The sequence below is a fragment of the Heloderma suspectum genome, chromosome 8 (genome assembly GCF_057233095.1).
Source record: "Heloderma suspectum isolate Gila_16-S chromosome 8, 16-S_ref, whole genome shotgun sequence".
Classification (NCBI taxonomy): Eukaryota; Metazoa; Chordata; class Lepidosauria; order Squamata; family Helodermatidae; genus Heloderma; species Heloderma suspectum.
Genome location: NC_139465.1, coordinates 39,345,245 through 39,359,842, shown reverse-complemented (window position 1 = coordinate 39,359,842; position 14,598 = coordinate 39,345,245). Strand labels below are relative to the sequence as shown.

General features: G+C 46.5%; 1 protein-coding gene across 3 annotated transcripts in view; it reads left to right on the top strand.

The window, feature by feature from the left end:
• Positions 1 to 2,221: 2,221 nt before the first annotated feature.
• The window catches only part of LOC146339046 (receptor-interacting serine/threonine-protein kinase 2-like), a 38,106-nt gene continuing 25,729 nt past the window's right edge, over positions 2,222 to 14,598 (top strand). For 2 of the 3 annotated variants that reach the window (XM_084812015.1, XM_084812016.1), the window contains exons 1-2: positions 2,222 to 2,303; positions 12,713 to 12,883. In XM_084812015.1, coding sequence (XP_084668141.1) covers positions 12,732 to 12,883 — 152 coding nt within the window. In that variant the 5' untranslated portion in view covers positions 2,222 to 2,303; positions 12,713 to 12,731. Of the gene's footprint in view, positions 2,304 to 12,582; positions 12,884 to 14,598 lie in introns of those variants that run through there. The other variant, XM_084812018.1, reaches the window with a different exon arrangement.

The window sequence follows — 14,598 nt, the reverse complement described above, 5'->3', positions numbered from 1 at the left end:
GAATCCTGACACTGCCTATGTCAGGGTGGACACTGAGCCCATAGAATCCCAGAGTAGTTCTGATTCTGAGGAAGAGGAGTCGCTCCTGGGAGAGGAGCACGCTGACGTAGATTCCTCCCACCGGCATTCCTAGCTTAGATAGCAGTCCCGGAGTGAGAGAGCGTGGGAAGCAGATTTGATGGACGCGTGTCGACGATGCAGAGAGCAGCGCCAAATGGAGGGCGTAGTGCCCGGTTGGCGTGCAAACAACGGTTGCGCCCAGAGGATCCAAGGGAAAGGGGGAGGGACTCTCCCTAGCCCTTAAGTTCAGGGGCTGCCAGTGATTCCCTTTCAAACGGGGACCAACTGTTCCCACTTAAGGCATAGGTACTCTGCTGCTCATATCTAGTTGCTAATAGTAGAGTTGTTAAGTTGTAAAAGAGGAATAAAGCTTTGAAAAGAATCCCTTTGTCTGTGTCTGGACTTGGCTACTGGATTAGACTGAGAGAGGCCTCCAAGGAGCCTTTGACAGCCTAGGTCTCCAGAGTTCAGAAGGCGATGGATTAGTCTGGTTATTAGTCAGTTGAGGCGCATTTGTTGTCTCCAGGGTAGGCATGGATGGCCCACAGCCCATCAGGGGCCCACTCACAAAAGACCCCAGGACATGCTCCTCCCCTTTCCCTTTGCAACCTGCTTGTTCACCTGCCTCTTGCTCTGGCCCAGACAACAGTGGTGGGGGCAAGGCAGAGCAGGAGATGCCATTGTCTTCCTACTCACTGGCTCTCTGCTTGTCAAGCAAGGAAGTGGAAGCAGTGACGAGAAAGAGGAGGACGAGCAAGAGCAGCGGGTGACCATGGTGGTGAGAAGGTAGACTTGTCCAAGGACCCTCAAAAGCCTGGAGACGGCACTGGTTGTTTCCCCCCACCCAGCTTTCGGACAGCAGGAGTCTGCTGGGTCCCACCCACATGATTTCACTTCACTCCATTAGAGCAGGGGAAATCAAGAACAATTAGGAACACCCTTGAAAGGAAACACAATTGCCCCGCATAACAAGATGCAGAAAGAAGTAATTTTCACGCAGGGCAGCTTGAGGTACCTCTGGATTTTCTCGTATATTTTTTTAACCCAAATAATTTTCTTTTGGGACATTCAAAGATTGCTGCAAGGCACGCTGGTACATGGGGAGGGGGGATAAAAATTATCAGCAGGGTAATACTCTTAGTAGGACCAACTAAAAAGTCACAAAATCGTGAGCAGATGTTCATGTTCTGCAGGACTGTTATTCAAGCAAAAAGAAAAAAGAGTGGGTGGGGGGAGAAAAAGATGTCCCTACCAGTGGAGGCTGGTGGCTCCAGTGTCAGTGGGATGGTGAATCTGTTCCGGGTATCAGTCAGAACCAGTCAAAATTCCAAAGGAGCTACCCATCACACGTTGGATAGGTCCTTTAGATTCTGACTGGTTCTGACTGAAACCCGGAGCGGATTCACCACCCCACTTGATGCTGGAGTCACCAGCCTCCACTGGTCCCTACTAGCATGATGAAAAAGCTTAAGCCGTTTTCTCTCTCCTTCCTCCCACACATTTTCCTTAACATTGATTCTGAAAAGTTTTAGGGGAACTCAGAAAAGTTTACTATTTGGTGTCATAGAATAGTAGGGTTGGAAGGGGCCTACAAGGCCTTCGAATCCAACCCCCATGTCCTTTTTAGTTGGTCCTTATAAAGATATTGATCTACAGCTGCATTCCCCAACCTGGAGCCCTCCAGGTGTTATGGACTTCAACTCCCATCAGCCCCAGCCAGCATCCTCTATAGTTAGACATTCTGGGAGTTGTAGTCCAAACATCTAGATGGCATCAGGTTGCTCTACAGAAGGCTGTTCTACAGCTACTTTGGGGATGTTGTGATGTACAGTGCTGGGAACATTATATGCTGCAGTTTGTACATGCATGTCCTTTATCATTGGAATGATTGAAAACATGGGTGGTTGCCAACGTGGAGAGATGATGCTACTTTTCTAATCTTATATTTTGTATTATTTTCTTCCTGATTATATTTTACGGGGGGGAGGGGGTATCAGAAAGACAGGCTCGGTGGGAAATGAAACTGCCCATCTGCAGGACATGAAAGAGTTACAGCTGTAACCCAGACAGCAAGGGAAATTTTTGGCCTCTGTCATCAGCCAATGAAGGAGGAGTTAGACAATGCAGCTGACTCATAATCAGCTGAGCTCAAGACTCAGCTGCAGATCTGTTTGTTCGAGATCGCCTCCAGAGCACTCCAACACCTATCTGTCCTTCGTATTTTATACTCACAGTTTTTCAAGGTAAGTTTTAGTACTTCCATGCAAGTATTTTCTTCCCCATCCCACTAATGAAAGTAGGAAGTGGTTTGGAATTACAGTGCAAACCTACCAAGCTGTTCTATTCGAATTGCTTGTCAAGATGAATAGCTTTTCTTTCCAAGTTCCCTCCATAAGGGGAACTTTTGCTTTTAGTAGTACCAAAAAGTGTTTTGTCTTGCTTCAGTGGTAGTTTGCTGTAGCAGGGGCCATCCTGTAGCACGAAGTAACAAAGGAATCTGCAAAGCATGGGCTTAATGCTTTAGCGTGCTTTCGTGACCTCAGGAGATACTTTTTAGTCATAAATCATGACTTCTTGAATGCACAAGTATGTGGGTTGATCAGAAGATGGTGAAACACTTTGAGATCTAAGGCTGAAATTTTATACACGCTTATTTGGGAGTAAGCCCCATTGAATTCATTGGGTCTTACTCCTATAGGAGTGCACTGTAAAATGCATTATTCGTGAATTCTCCCACCCTCCAAAAGAGCTGTGACATTCAGAAAACCCCTGATTAAATGGATCCTCATAAGTTAATTTTTTAAAGGCTCTTTTCTTGCCCTTGGATTAGATCTAATTTTAAAGTGTTGCAAAGGAAAGAAAGCTATTGAATTTGGATTACCAAAGCTTCTTTTAGCCTGCAATTTTATATCCTTTTACCCCACTGAACTAAATGGGACTTACTTCTGAGCAGATGTATATAGGATTGCACTGTCAGGGAGTTCTGTTTTTAAATTTCATTATTAATCCAATTTGTTGTTTGTGGTTTAATGTCACAACCTGGGTGAGTGCAAGTAACGAGTCGCATCTTACAGATTTCTTTTTAAGGGCCAGTAGCATAAGTCAATTTTATACTAGACAAACGTCTTAGACCCCTTCATGGATCACTGCCTTGTTGTGGCAAAGGGGCTTGCGTAACTCAGTGAAGCCATAAGCTATGCCGTGCAGGGCCACTCAAGACGGACAGGTCATGGCAGAGAGTTCTGACAAAATGTGGTCCATTGGAGAAAGAAATGGCAACCCACTCCAGTATTCTTGCCAAGAAAACCCCATGGAACGTATCACAAGGCTAAAAGAGATGACGCCGGAAGATGAGCCCCTCAGGTCGGAAGGTGTCCAATATACTACTGGGGAAGAGCAGAGGGGATTTCCAATTAGCCAGAAAGAGTGAAGCAGCTGGGCCAAAGCTGAAAGGACACTCAGCTGTGGATGTGTCTGGTGGTGAAAAGAAAGTCCGATGCTGTAAAGAACAGTATTGTTTAGGAACCTGGAATGTCAGATCAATGAATCAAGGTAAGCTGGAGGTGGTCAAACATGAGATGGCAAGATTGAACATCAACATCTTGGGAATCAGCGAACTAAAATGGACAGGCATGGGCGAATTTAATTCAGGTGAGCATCATATCTACTACTGTGGGCAAGAATCCCTTAGAAGAAATGGAGTAGCACTCATAGTCAACAAAAGGGTGGGAAAAGCAGTACTGGGGTACAATCTCAAAAACGACGAGGGTTTACAAGTAGCTGAGGAAAGAAGGGAAGCGAAAAGCAAGGGAGAAAGGGGAAGATATACCCAACTGAATGCAGATTTCCAGAGAAAAGCAAGGAGAGACAAGAAGGCCTTCTTAAATGAACAATGCAAAGAAATCGAGGAAAACAATAGAATGGGAAAGACTAGAGATCTCTTCAAGAAAATCAGAGATATCAAGGGAACATTTTGTGCAAAGACAGGCATGATAAAGGACAAAGAAGGCAGGGACCTAACAGAAGCAGATGAGATTAAGAAGAGGTGGCAAGAATACACAGACGAACTATATAGGAAAGATCTTAATGTCCCTGATAGCCATGATAGTGCGGTCACTGAACTTGAGCCGGACATCCTGGAGAGTGAAGTCAAGTGGGCCTTAGGAAGCATTACTAACAATAAAGCTAGCGGAGATGACAGTCTTCCAGCTGAGCTATTTAAGATCCTAAAAGATGATGCTGTTAAAGTGCTGCACGCAATATGCCAACAAATTTGGAACACTATACAGTGGCCACAAGACTGGAAAAGGTCAGTTCACATTCCAATTCCAAAGCAGGGCAACGCCAAAGAGTGTTCAAACTACCGCACAATTGCGCTCATTTCACAAGGCTTATACATGTGCAATTGCATTTATTGTGCAATTGCACAATAAAAACCTTCTCTGGAAGCGCCCCAAGATGTTCATTTGACTTTTTCCTGTTGCAGACCTGCCTTGCTAACTGTTACGGATTTTAATGTGGTTTTTACCTGCCCTTACACATTGTTATTACAGTTACTTACACAACGCCATCACTGTACAAGGGGGAGGTCCCTGCCCCAAGGGGCTTACAATCTAAAACTTGACAGCAGAGAAACAACAGAGGAAGGGGAGGCAGTGGTAATAGGGGGGCCACATGAGGCTGTCTCAGTTGCATGTGTTTAGGTTTAGTCAGTGACAGCTCCGGGTGTTCGAGTGCCTTGGACATGACACCCTCAATGGGCCCCTCCCTCGGGGAGTCCCCCTTCTCACCACCATTGTCACCAGCTGCTGTTGCTCCTCATCCTCTTTCTCATCATTGCTACCACCTACTTGCTTGAGAGGCAGAGAACCAGGGAGCAAGAAGGCAGTGGCATCTCCTGCTCCTCCTCACGGCCACCGTTGTCTTGGCCAGAGCGAGAGGCGGGTGAACAAGCAGGCTGCAACGGTGAAGAGGAGGAGCAAGTCTTGTCAGTGGGCCCCTGCTGTGGTGTGGTCCCTCGGCAGGTTCCCGACCATGCCTACCTTTAATTTTGGCCCTGGGCTTACTTATAGGCTGAGTTGCGGTAAGGCAGAGAGGCTCCGTGGGCACATTTGAAATATTAAACGAGTGTTGTGGGCACTCTCACAAAATGGCAGCCATGAGAATGGGGCTTGCTCATTCACAAAATGGCAGAGATGGAGCCCCAAAACACCAAACCACTCTTGAACCAACATTTTTCTCCTCCAACGTTAAGTTCACAGAAGGTAAACTGCTGATGACGAGAGATATGAGGCATTTTTGGAAATAAAGCTTGTGCTGGAGGCTGACAATTCATTGTGCAGCATGCCAGCCTCTCATTATTATCATTTTTAAATCTCAAGAAATAAAATAAAAATCAGGAGAAGTGGGCAGCCTGGTGGGTGCCATGAGAAGTGTCTGTGGGCACACTGGTGCCCATGGGCATCAGGTTGAAGACCACAGTTAGTAGAACATGGGAACTACAGGGTTGTGCCAGAGGCTTCACAGAAAAGGTGGGTTTTGAGGAGGGAACTGAAGGAAGTAGGAAAGGTGGCACCACACCAGTGTTCTGGGAGGGAGTTGCAGGCATACATGACCGTAAGAGAGAAAAGACTGAGTCTTTTAATGAAGCAGGCTATGTGCCTGTCCAGGAGGGCGCATTAAATGAAATGTGCAGTGGCAATCCTTTTGTTTCGCAGATTTCATTGCTTCCTCCACTCCTCTCCCAACTTTACTCTTAAAAAACACACACCCTCAACTGTGGCTAGAAATCTTTCATAACCCATTCATATTTTAAACTGCCTTATTTTCTAGAGGATTTGGGGAATAAGGGAGAATTTTTATTTTATTTATTTTATTTGTTATATTTATATCACATCTTTTTTCCCCCAAGGAAACCAAAGCAGCCCACATGGTCCTCACAACAACCCTGTGAGGTAGGTTAGGCTAAGAGTCAGTGACTGGCCCAAAGTCACCCAGTGAGCCTCATGGCTGAGTGTGGCCTAGAACCTGGATCTCCAAAGTCCCAGTCCAACACTCTAACCACTGAACCACACTGCTCCAGCCTCTGTTTGACCAGTTTTCAGTACAAGGCATTAGGGGTGCACCCCTATGCCTTTTTAGACAGAAAAAAGTCGTACAGCTCCCAGCATTCTCAGCTAGTTATAGGCCTTTTCTTTCTCTAAACATGCATAGGGTTGCATCCTAGGTCACATATCTCCTCCTTTTCCTGAACGTGTCTAATATGTGTCAGTTGTTGTTTCTTCATTTCTGCAGTCGCCAGATTTACCCCCAAAATTCTCTCTCTCTCTCTCTCTCTCTCTCTCTCTCTCTCTCTCTTTATTTATTTATTACATTTCTATACCACCCAATAGCCAAAGCTCTCTGGGCGGTTTACCAAGATTAATCTGGCAACACTTGCTGTAACTAGCATGAACAATTTTTTCAGCCATAAACAGCATCCAATTTTTTAAAAAAAATTTGACAGTTTGAATTAAGCACAACAAGTTACTTTAAAATCTTTCCTAACCTTTGAACTGTCACTTCATAAATTACTTCAGTAACCATATCCCAGTTTCCACATAGGACAGGGAGCTGTTCCAGTATAAATGGAAAACAATTGGTAACAACCATAGTACACATCCAACAGCTAACAATGTTTCCCCTCTGATCCAAATTCAATGAAAATTGAATTTGTGTGGCCTCATATACAATCCATATATATTTCCTTTGTTTAATTTTGCTAATCTTCCCCACCCCCTTTTAAACTGAGCAAAACCTGCTATTAAATTCTCACATGTTAGATCTGGGGTGGGAAACCAGTGACCTTCCAGATGGACTCAAACCCCCATCATCCCCAGCCAGCTTGGCCAATGGCTGGTGATATGGGAGTTGTAGTCCAACAACATCTGGAGGGCCATAGGTTCCCCAACATTGTGTTAGGTGAGGGACTGAGTTCTCTCTTGATAATTCTACTACAAAGGAAACACAGCCAGATTCTTAATGGTACAGTTTCAAATGTAACAAGCCAAAGGACAATTGTCCAGTTGTAGGAGATTCTGGTTGGATTCTATGGCTGTTTTTGTGATTGCAGACTTAATTATGAATCTGATCCCAAAAATTATTTATTTATGTATTCAATTCATTTCTATACCACCCAATAGCCAAAGCTCTCTGGGCAGTTCACAAAAATTAAAACCACAAAATGCAGCATAAAAGCTAGTCTGTGTCTAGTCCATGAAAGCTGATGCCACAATAAATCATCATTCTTTAAGATGCTACCAGACTTGTTGTTTTCATTGCAACACACTGACAGCGCTGTCCTTTTAGAATTACTATTGTTTATAAAATGGTAAAACCTGACAGGTTTGGGCACTGGTTTCCAGAGTTGTGTAAATACGCACAATAACAGAGCTCAGACCACAATGCTTGTAAATGGAAATAAAAACAGCATGCCATCATTCCAGCTGTGTAAATTGGACATGTAGACATGGCCATTTTATTGATTTGACGTAGGTAGGTCACTCAGGATCCTTTCTGAAGAGCTCAGAATAGAATGTAGCATTCCCATCTGCCCGTTTGATATCTTAATGTTCTTTCCCCTGCAGAAAACAGATAAAGAGATAATGCTGTTCTTCAGAGCCATTCCTCGTGCATATTACTTCCATATAGAAAAAAAATGGATTTTGTGTATGTGGGATACATGTGATGTGATAAGCGTACACATGCCTGTACAAGCTACAAGAAACCATCTCCAGTTGTTGCTTACCTGCTGCACATATATGACATAAAGTAGGCATACGTGGGTCAATAACACCCCCATACACCCATATACAGGCTTCCCTACATATCTTTGTAGGAAATTTTGTTTTGTGTAAATCAGCTTTCAAAGCTGCTCATCAGATTTGCCCGGGGCACAGAGTGGTAGGCGGCAGTATTGCAACCGAAACTCTCCCCACGACCTGAGTTCGATCCCAGCGGAAGCTGGGTCTCGGGTAGCCGGCTCAGGTTGACTCAGCTCTCCATCCTTCCGAGGTCGGTAAAATGAGCACCCAGCTAGGGGAAAGGTAGTTAGGACTGGGGAAGGCAATGGCAAACCACCCCGCTACAGTCTGCCAGGAAAACACCAGCGAAAGTGGCGTCCCTCTAGGGGTCAGCAATGACCCGGTGCTTGCACAGGAGGAACCTTTCCTTTTCCTTTCCTGCTTCAACCAAGTGTGCAGACCCAGAACAGGGTGCCTGGAACCTTCTGCAATGCACATAGGTTCTTCAGCACAGATGTCACTGAGGAAAGGATTTTGAATCAATGGGAATCCTTTCCACATTGACACGCTGGCCAAGGAAACCCTGTGCATTGCAAAGGATTCTGGGTTGTTGGAAAGTGCAGACATCACTCAGCCAGAGCACTAGGTAAACCTCGATGTTGCCCTGCGGTGACATAGTTGCTTGCCTCATGCGGTGCAACCCAACACTGTTGTATTGTATTGCTTTTTATCTTATTGCCATGGTATCTTTCACTGTGGTGACCCAGTTTGGGTCGTTAGTGTGAAAGACAGCATAGAAGTGTCAATGATAAGTAATGGACATCCTCTTGGGGCTGCACATTGCAGAGAAAGTGACTTTCACAGCAACTTGTCTGTGACTGCTTATCTCTTCTCATTAATGAACCTTTGCAAACCTTCCAAGGACCCCAGGCTCCTTTGACCACATCTTTTAAACTGTTTTCTCTTCTTCGACGTTTTCTCCATTCTTCAAAATATACAATTGAACTTCAGCCTGGTTTTTCTAACTCCCTCCACCACCTCCCTGTGGAGGCCTTCCATATGGAATACGTTAGACTTAAATCTCCAGCTGCATGTAATATTCATAGGAGAGTTTTTCCGGAAAAATATCATGGCCGCATCTTTGGACCAAGCAGACATTATATCACGTCTGAATCTAGGAGCTACATGTTGCTGTTTTGTTTTTCATTCTTACTCTAGAATAGGTGTTGGGCCCTGATCTGGATCAGGATCCTAATGTAGGAGGGTAGGGGGGCTTTTAAGATCTGGATCATGCCCCCTGCATGTACTCTAGAGCAGGGGTCCCCAACCCCTAGGCTGTAGGGGTGTGTGAAACCCCCTTTGGGTCCGTGGGGGGGAGGCAATACGTCCCTCCCCCCCATAATCCTCGCCGGCCCCAGCCGGCTCCGCTCCGTGGCGTGTCCGCAAAGCTGCCGGCCGGCTTCGGCTGCTGGCGGACTTCCGGCCGCTGGGACATAAATCTTTACGTAACCTATTACTGCAAAGAACAGGGACGCAAATGGTTTCTGCGTAGCGGACACCATTTGCGTCCCAGGGACTGGAAGTCCGCCAGCGGCCAGCAAAACCATCTCCCCCCCCCCCAGTCCGTGGAAAAATGGTCTTCCACGAAACTGGTCCCTGGTGCCAAAAAGGGTGGGGACCGCTGCTCTAGAGTACAAATGGGGGGAAAGCCATAGCTGCGCGATGTAGATTTAAAGTAATGCCCATTTTATTTTTTTATTTATTTAAAATATTTCTTGGCCGCCTTTCAGGGCAGAAGCCCTCCCAAGACGGCTTTCAACAAAACACATAAAACAGTTAAAATATTAAAAGTGATAAAAACAATTAAAACAGCAATTAAAACCAACAATAAAACCAACAATGATGTTGACAGCAGAAACGGCATCGGTAGCAGTAGCATTTTGGTCCTTTGTTGCTTCCACTGCAGGTTCCTTTCTCCTAGTGGTACACATGGTGACGCTTAAGTCCCTTGCTATTTTTAGAACATCCTCCTGCAATTATGGATGCTGTCTCTTACTCATCCCCAGTGGTGCTGTGTGGGAGTTTGTTATTCTGTAGCATGTGTCACTGTAACCTGATACCACACTCCCAGTCTGTGAAGGATGATGTGTCTTCTCTAATTGGATGCCCAGTTCCACTGGAATTCTGGGCCCAGAGATACACCGCAGAAGATGACGTGTCCATGACATGCCTTTCAGTGAGTATCTTGGTGAATAATGGCACACCTCTCCTGAGCAAGGCATGGCAGCTTCTGTAAAACCTCTTCAGCTACAGCAGCAGAAATAGAAGCTCATGTTGATTCAGCTAAGGGCCAAACTATAATCATTTGAATTTTCTTCTAAATGTTTTTACTCTAGTGTAAGAATGCATGGCTCTGATTCAGATTGGGACCACCATGCTCTGGGAGGAGAAGGTTAAACCTTCCCCCACCAGCCCCCTCATACACCTTTTTTCCTAAATCCACCCCACCCACCCCCCGTTTTAAAAAAGAAAAAAGTCTCCATTGGCATCAATGGAGGCATTTTTCTTATTTTTTTTAACTCTTTCTCTCCCCCACCCCCCCTTGGGTGGGGAATTTTAGGGGAAAACATTGGTGAGGGAAGACTTAACCCTATCCTCCCAGAGCATGTTGGTCCCAATCCAAAGAGGGGCTGTGCACAGGCACCACATTAGCGACCCTAGGAATAGAGATACTGAGCTACATAGACCGGTGGTCTTACTGAGCCAGTTTGCATGACACAAGAGTGCTTAATAAGCCATTATATCTGGCCCAATTTACGTAATCACCCTTGTCGGGCATGGCTTGTCATGACATCTGAACCTGGCAAGGGTGGGTGGCTGGGGTGCTTAACAAACCACGCAGCAACCCTACAACAGGTCATGGGTTCTGGGTAGTTTGTTAACCACCCCAGCCACCCACCCTCCCTGGGCTCGGATGTCATGGCAAGCTGCACCCACTGAGGGTAATTACTAAATCAGGCCGGCATGCAACCAGCACACGCAGGGTGGTTAACAAGCCACCATGACTTATTAAGCACACTTGTGTCATGTGAACGGCAACTTCTTAGGCAACTTCTTCTTAGGCAACTATAATAGCCTGGTAGGCTCCTACCAGTCCTTGCCTCTCACTCCTTCCCTGGTGCCCAGGGCCTGGTTCCAGAAGGGAAGGGGTCCTATCACTCTGTGCCCTCTTCCTGCTCTTTCCCAGCTCCTTGGCCCAAGCACCCCCCCGGCCACACACACACACGCACTTTAGATAGCTATTTCCAGGCTTTGCAGGCACCCTGCTCTTTCTCTCTCATCTTGCAAGATATCCAGGGCTGGGCATCTCAGAAACCAGCCCTCAGCAATTAGCCCTGCCATTCCTCTTTGGCACATTGTACGTTACCTGGGCCACCACTGTGGTTGTGTTGAGTTCCTTCGGTAGCATCCCATCTTCTTTGGTCCTCTGGCTGTTGCCCACTTTGGGCCACTAATCAGGCCTTCGAGATCCAGCATGAGATCCCAGACAGTTTTACTTTCATCATGACAAAACAATATGGCTGCTTTGGTGCTGCTAACCATCATAAATGCCAAGCAGGATTACCCTAGAAATCAGGCTGTGGAGCTAGTTTGCAAATGCTAATTGCAGGGGAACTTGGTTAGTGCCAATCCAGGTACAGAGTTTTTCTACCAAAAACATTTGTTCTGCAGTCATTATTCCCTACTTACAGTTGTTTATGGGTTCTTTAGATGATGTCGTGACCCTCCAGTTTTGCTTCTGTTTATAAACAGCACTTTTTGTGAGTTTTTTTTTTTAGAGCAGGGAAAATGGGATATTCTTTCTGATGGTGAAAGAAAGCGTGATTTCCTCTTGTGTATTTGTGCTATTCTGCTATACCACAATGCCACCTAGAGGTTATGTAGTGGAAAAGCAGGAAAGGAAATACTTGTGTAGTGCTTGGATCTCAATTCTGCAGCAGAACCAAAAGTAGATGCAGTGGATTAACAGCCTCGTTTAGAAAAGCCCATAATGGCATAGTTAAAGCAAATTTCCGAAGCTGGAGTGTTGAACTTTTTTCAGCCCGAGGGATGGATTCCCTTTTGGAGAAGCTCTCAGGGGTTATATTCCAGCAGTGAGCAGGGCTGAGGGCAAAAGGCTGGGGCCAAAAATACCAGCCTATTTAAGTTTCAAGCTCCTCCTGCCACTAACTAAGCTTTAGGAGAGGCATTTCAACCTTTTAGAATGAGGGAAAATACTGCATGAAAGCCGGGAAACCATCAAATGATTCATGGTTGAGGGGAAGCGGGTGGGGCGTGGGGCATGGAGAATGGAGGAAGAATTCATGCAGGTGGTGGAGAGAGGAGTGCAAGCCCTAACCATGAGTAGGAGGCTGGGTTCACACAACACGCTAACCCACACACATTGGTTGGGTGTGGGTTGCTGTTGAACTGTGGATTGTTTGTTGAACTGTGGGTTAGCGTGTTGTCTGAACCCAGGACATTTTCTGCAGGGTGGCTTGTTAACCACCCTGGACAACCCAACAACTAACCATGGGTTCTCAAGGCAGCTTGTTCGAGAAAAATAAGCCACAATGCATGGTTAACAAGCCACCCTGCAGAAAACGTCCTGGGTTCAGACAACACGCTAACCCATGTTCAACAATCAACCCGCAGCCAGTGAGTGTGGGTTAGCATGTTGCGTGAACCCAGCTGCACTGGGCAGAAGAGGAACAATTAAGAGTGATTTGCACTCTTGTGAGTGATTCAGGGCTGATTGTATTGCCAGATGATCTGCTCGCGGTGGTGATTTTAAAAATGTATGCACACAAAATGCTTCACTTCTTTTTCAGTTCTCCTTGCCTTCACAAAATGTCCAGCTTGATGCCCATCCTTTCCCAGAAGGAACTGGAAAGCATTTCCCTGATGAGGACAGGATTTGGCTTCGCTCTCAAAGCCTTCCATGTGCCTCGGAATGTCGATGTCTCCTTGAAGCTGTTGACTGGACAGAACGCAACAGAGAGGTGGGTTTCCTGTTTGTTTGTTTGTTTCTTGGTGAGGGCAAGTGAATACCAGTGGCTCCTGCCAAGTTTTGTTGAACTTGAAATTCATGGGAGTTGCTCAGGAGCAGAATATTAAGCAGTGCAGGCAACATACACAAAATTAGGGATGTACGAAAGGTACTTACCTTTTGCGAATTATGTTTATGGTTGGGGGGGAGGCGTTCCGTCCCTCCCCCCGGAATCCTCACCGGGGGGGGGGAGGCGCTCCGTTCCTCCCCCCCCCCCGGAATTCTGGCTGGCCAGCTGTGCTCCGCAGCGATTCTGCGGAGCCACCGGCCGGCTCCACTAGCAGCCGGACATCCGGCCGCTGGCTAGAAGGGGTGCAAATGGCGGCGGCTGTAGCTGCCGCCGTTTGCGTCCCTGCAGTCAGCCGTGATAGGCTACGGAAATGTTTACGTAGCCTATCACGGCTGACTTTAAAAAAAAAACATGCGCGTATGCAAATGGCAGTGGCCACGGCCGCCGCCATTTGCGTTCCTTATTTTGGCACATCTTAGTCTACATAAACATTTACGTAGACGGCGAAAATAAGGGGAATGCAGATAGCGTAGTGTCTATGCTATTTGCGTTCCCCATATTTTCGCCGTCTTAGTCTACGTAAATGTTTACATAGACTAAGACGTGCCAAAATAAGGAACGCAAATGGCGGCGGCCGTGGCCGCCGCCAATTGCGTACGCGCATGTTTTTTTTTTAAGTCAGCCGTGATAGGCTACGTAAACATTTACGTAGCCTATCACTTTTTTTTTTTTAACTGGAAATGGCGGCGGTGGCAGCTGGTCGGAAGACCGGCTGCCGCCGCTGCTGAACTGCCGCCGGAGCTGCCGCTGCCAGGAAGATCCACCCAAGGTAAGTCTCGTCCCGGGGGGGGCGGGCCGTTCCACCACCGATTTCGGGGGGCCAAATGCGCTGGCATTCGGCCTCCCCAAGATCTGTGGCGGAACTTTCGTACATCCCTACACAAAATATAATGGTGATGCAGTGGTGAAAATGAGTAGGCACTGTCAGGTGTGGAGCGTTGGTGCAAGGTTACATAGAAACAACAGAGTCTTGTGGTACCTTGAAGACGAACACATTTATTCTGGCATATGTTTTCATGTATCTGATGACTTGGACAGCGTCCGTGAAAGCTTATGCAAAAGGGTGAATTCCTATGCATGTTTAGACAGAAAAAAAAGTCCTACATCTCCCAGCATTCCCCAGGCAGCATGGCTGGCTGGGGAATGCTGGGAGTTGTAGGACTTTTTTCCTGTCTAAGCGTGCAGAGGCTTGCGCCCAAAATGTGTTATTCTTTAAGGTGCCACAAAACTCTCTGTTGTTTTTGCTGCAACAGGCTAACACAAGGGCTATCCCTCTGGAAAGGTTTGCATGGGTAACCCAGGAAGCTGCCTTCTACCAAATCAGAAAACTGGTCCATTCAGTTCAGTATTGAATGCAAGTCTGGCAGCAGCTCTCCAAGATTTCTGGCAGGGATATTTCCCAGACCTACCTGGAAATGGCAGGGATTGAATCTGGGACCTTTTGCATGCAAAGCGAGAGCTCTTCCACAGTTTCAGAAAATGTCTGCTTTTGTGGCTACCACTGATGTGCCTGGTTGCTGTCAAGAAATATTAAGGCTTAATTTCTTGAAAGAGGAGAAGTGTCAGGATTCAGGCTTGCATGAGAACCACGACATCTG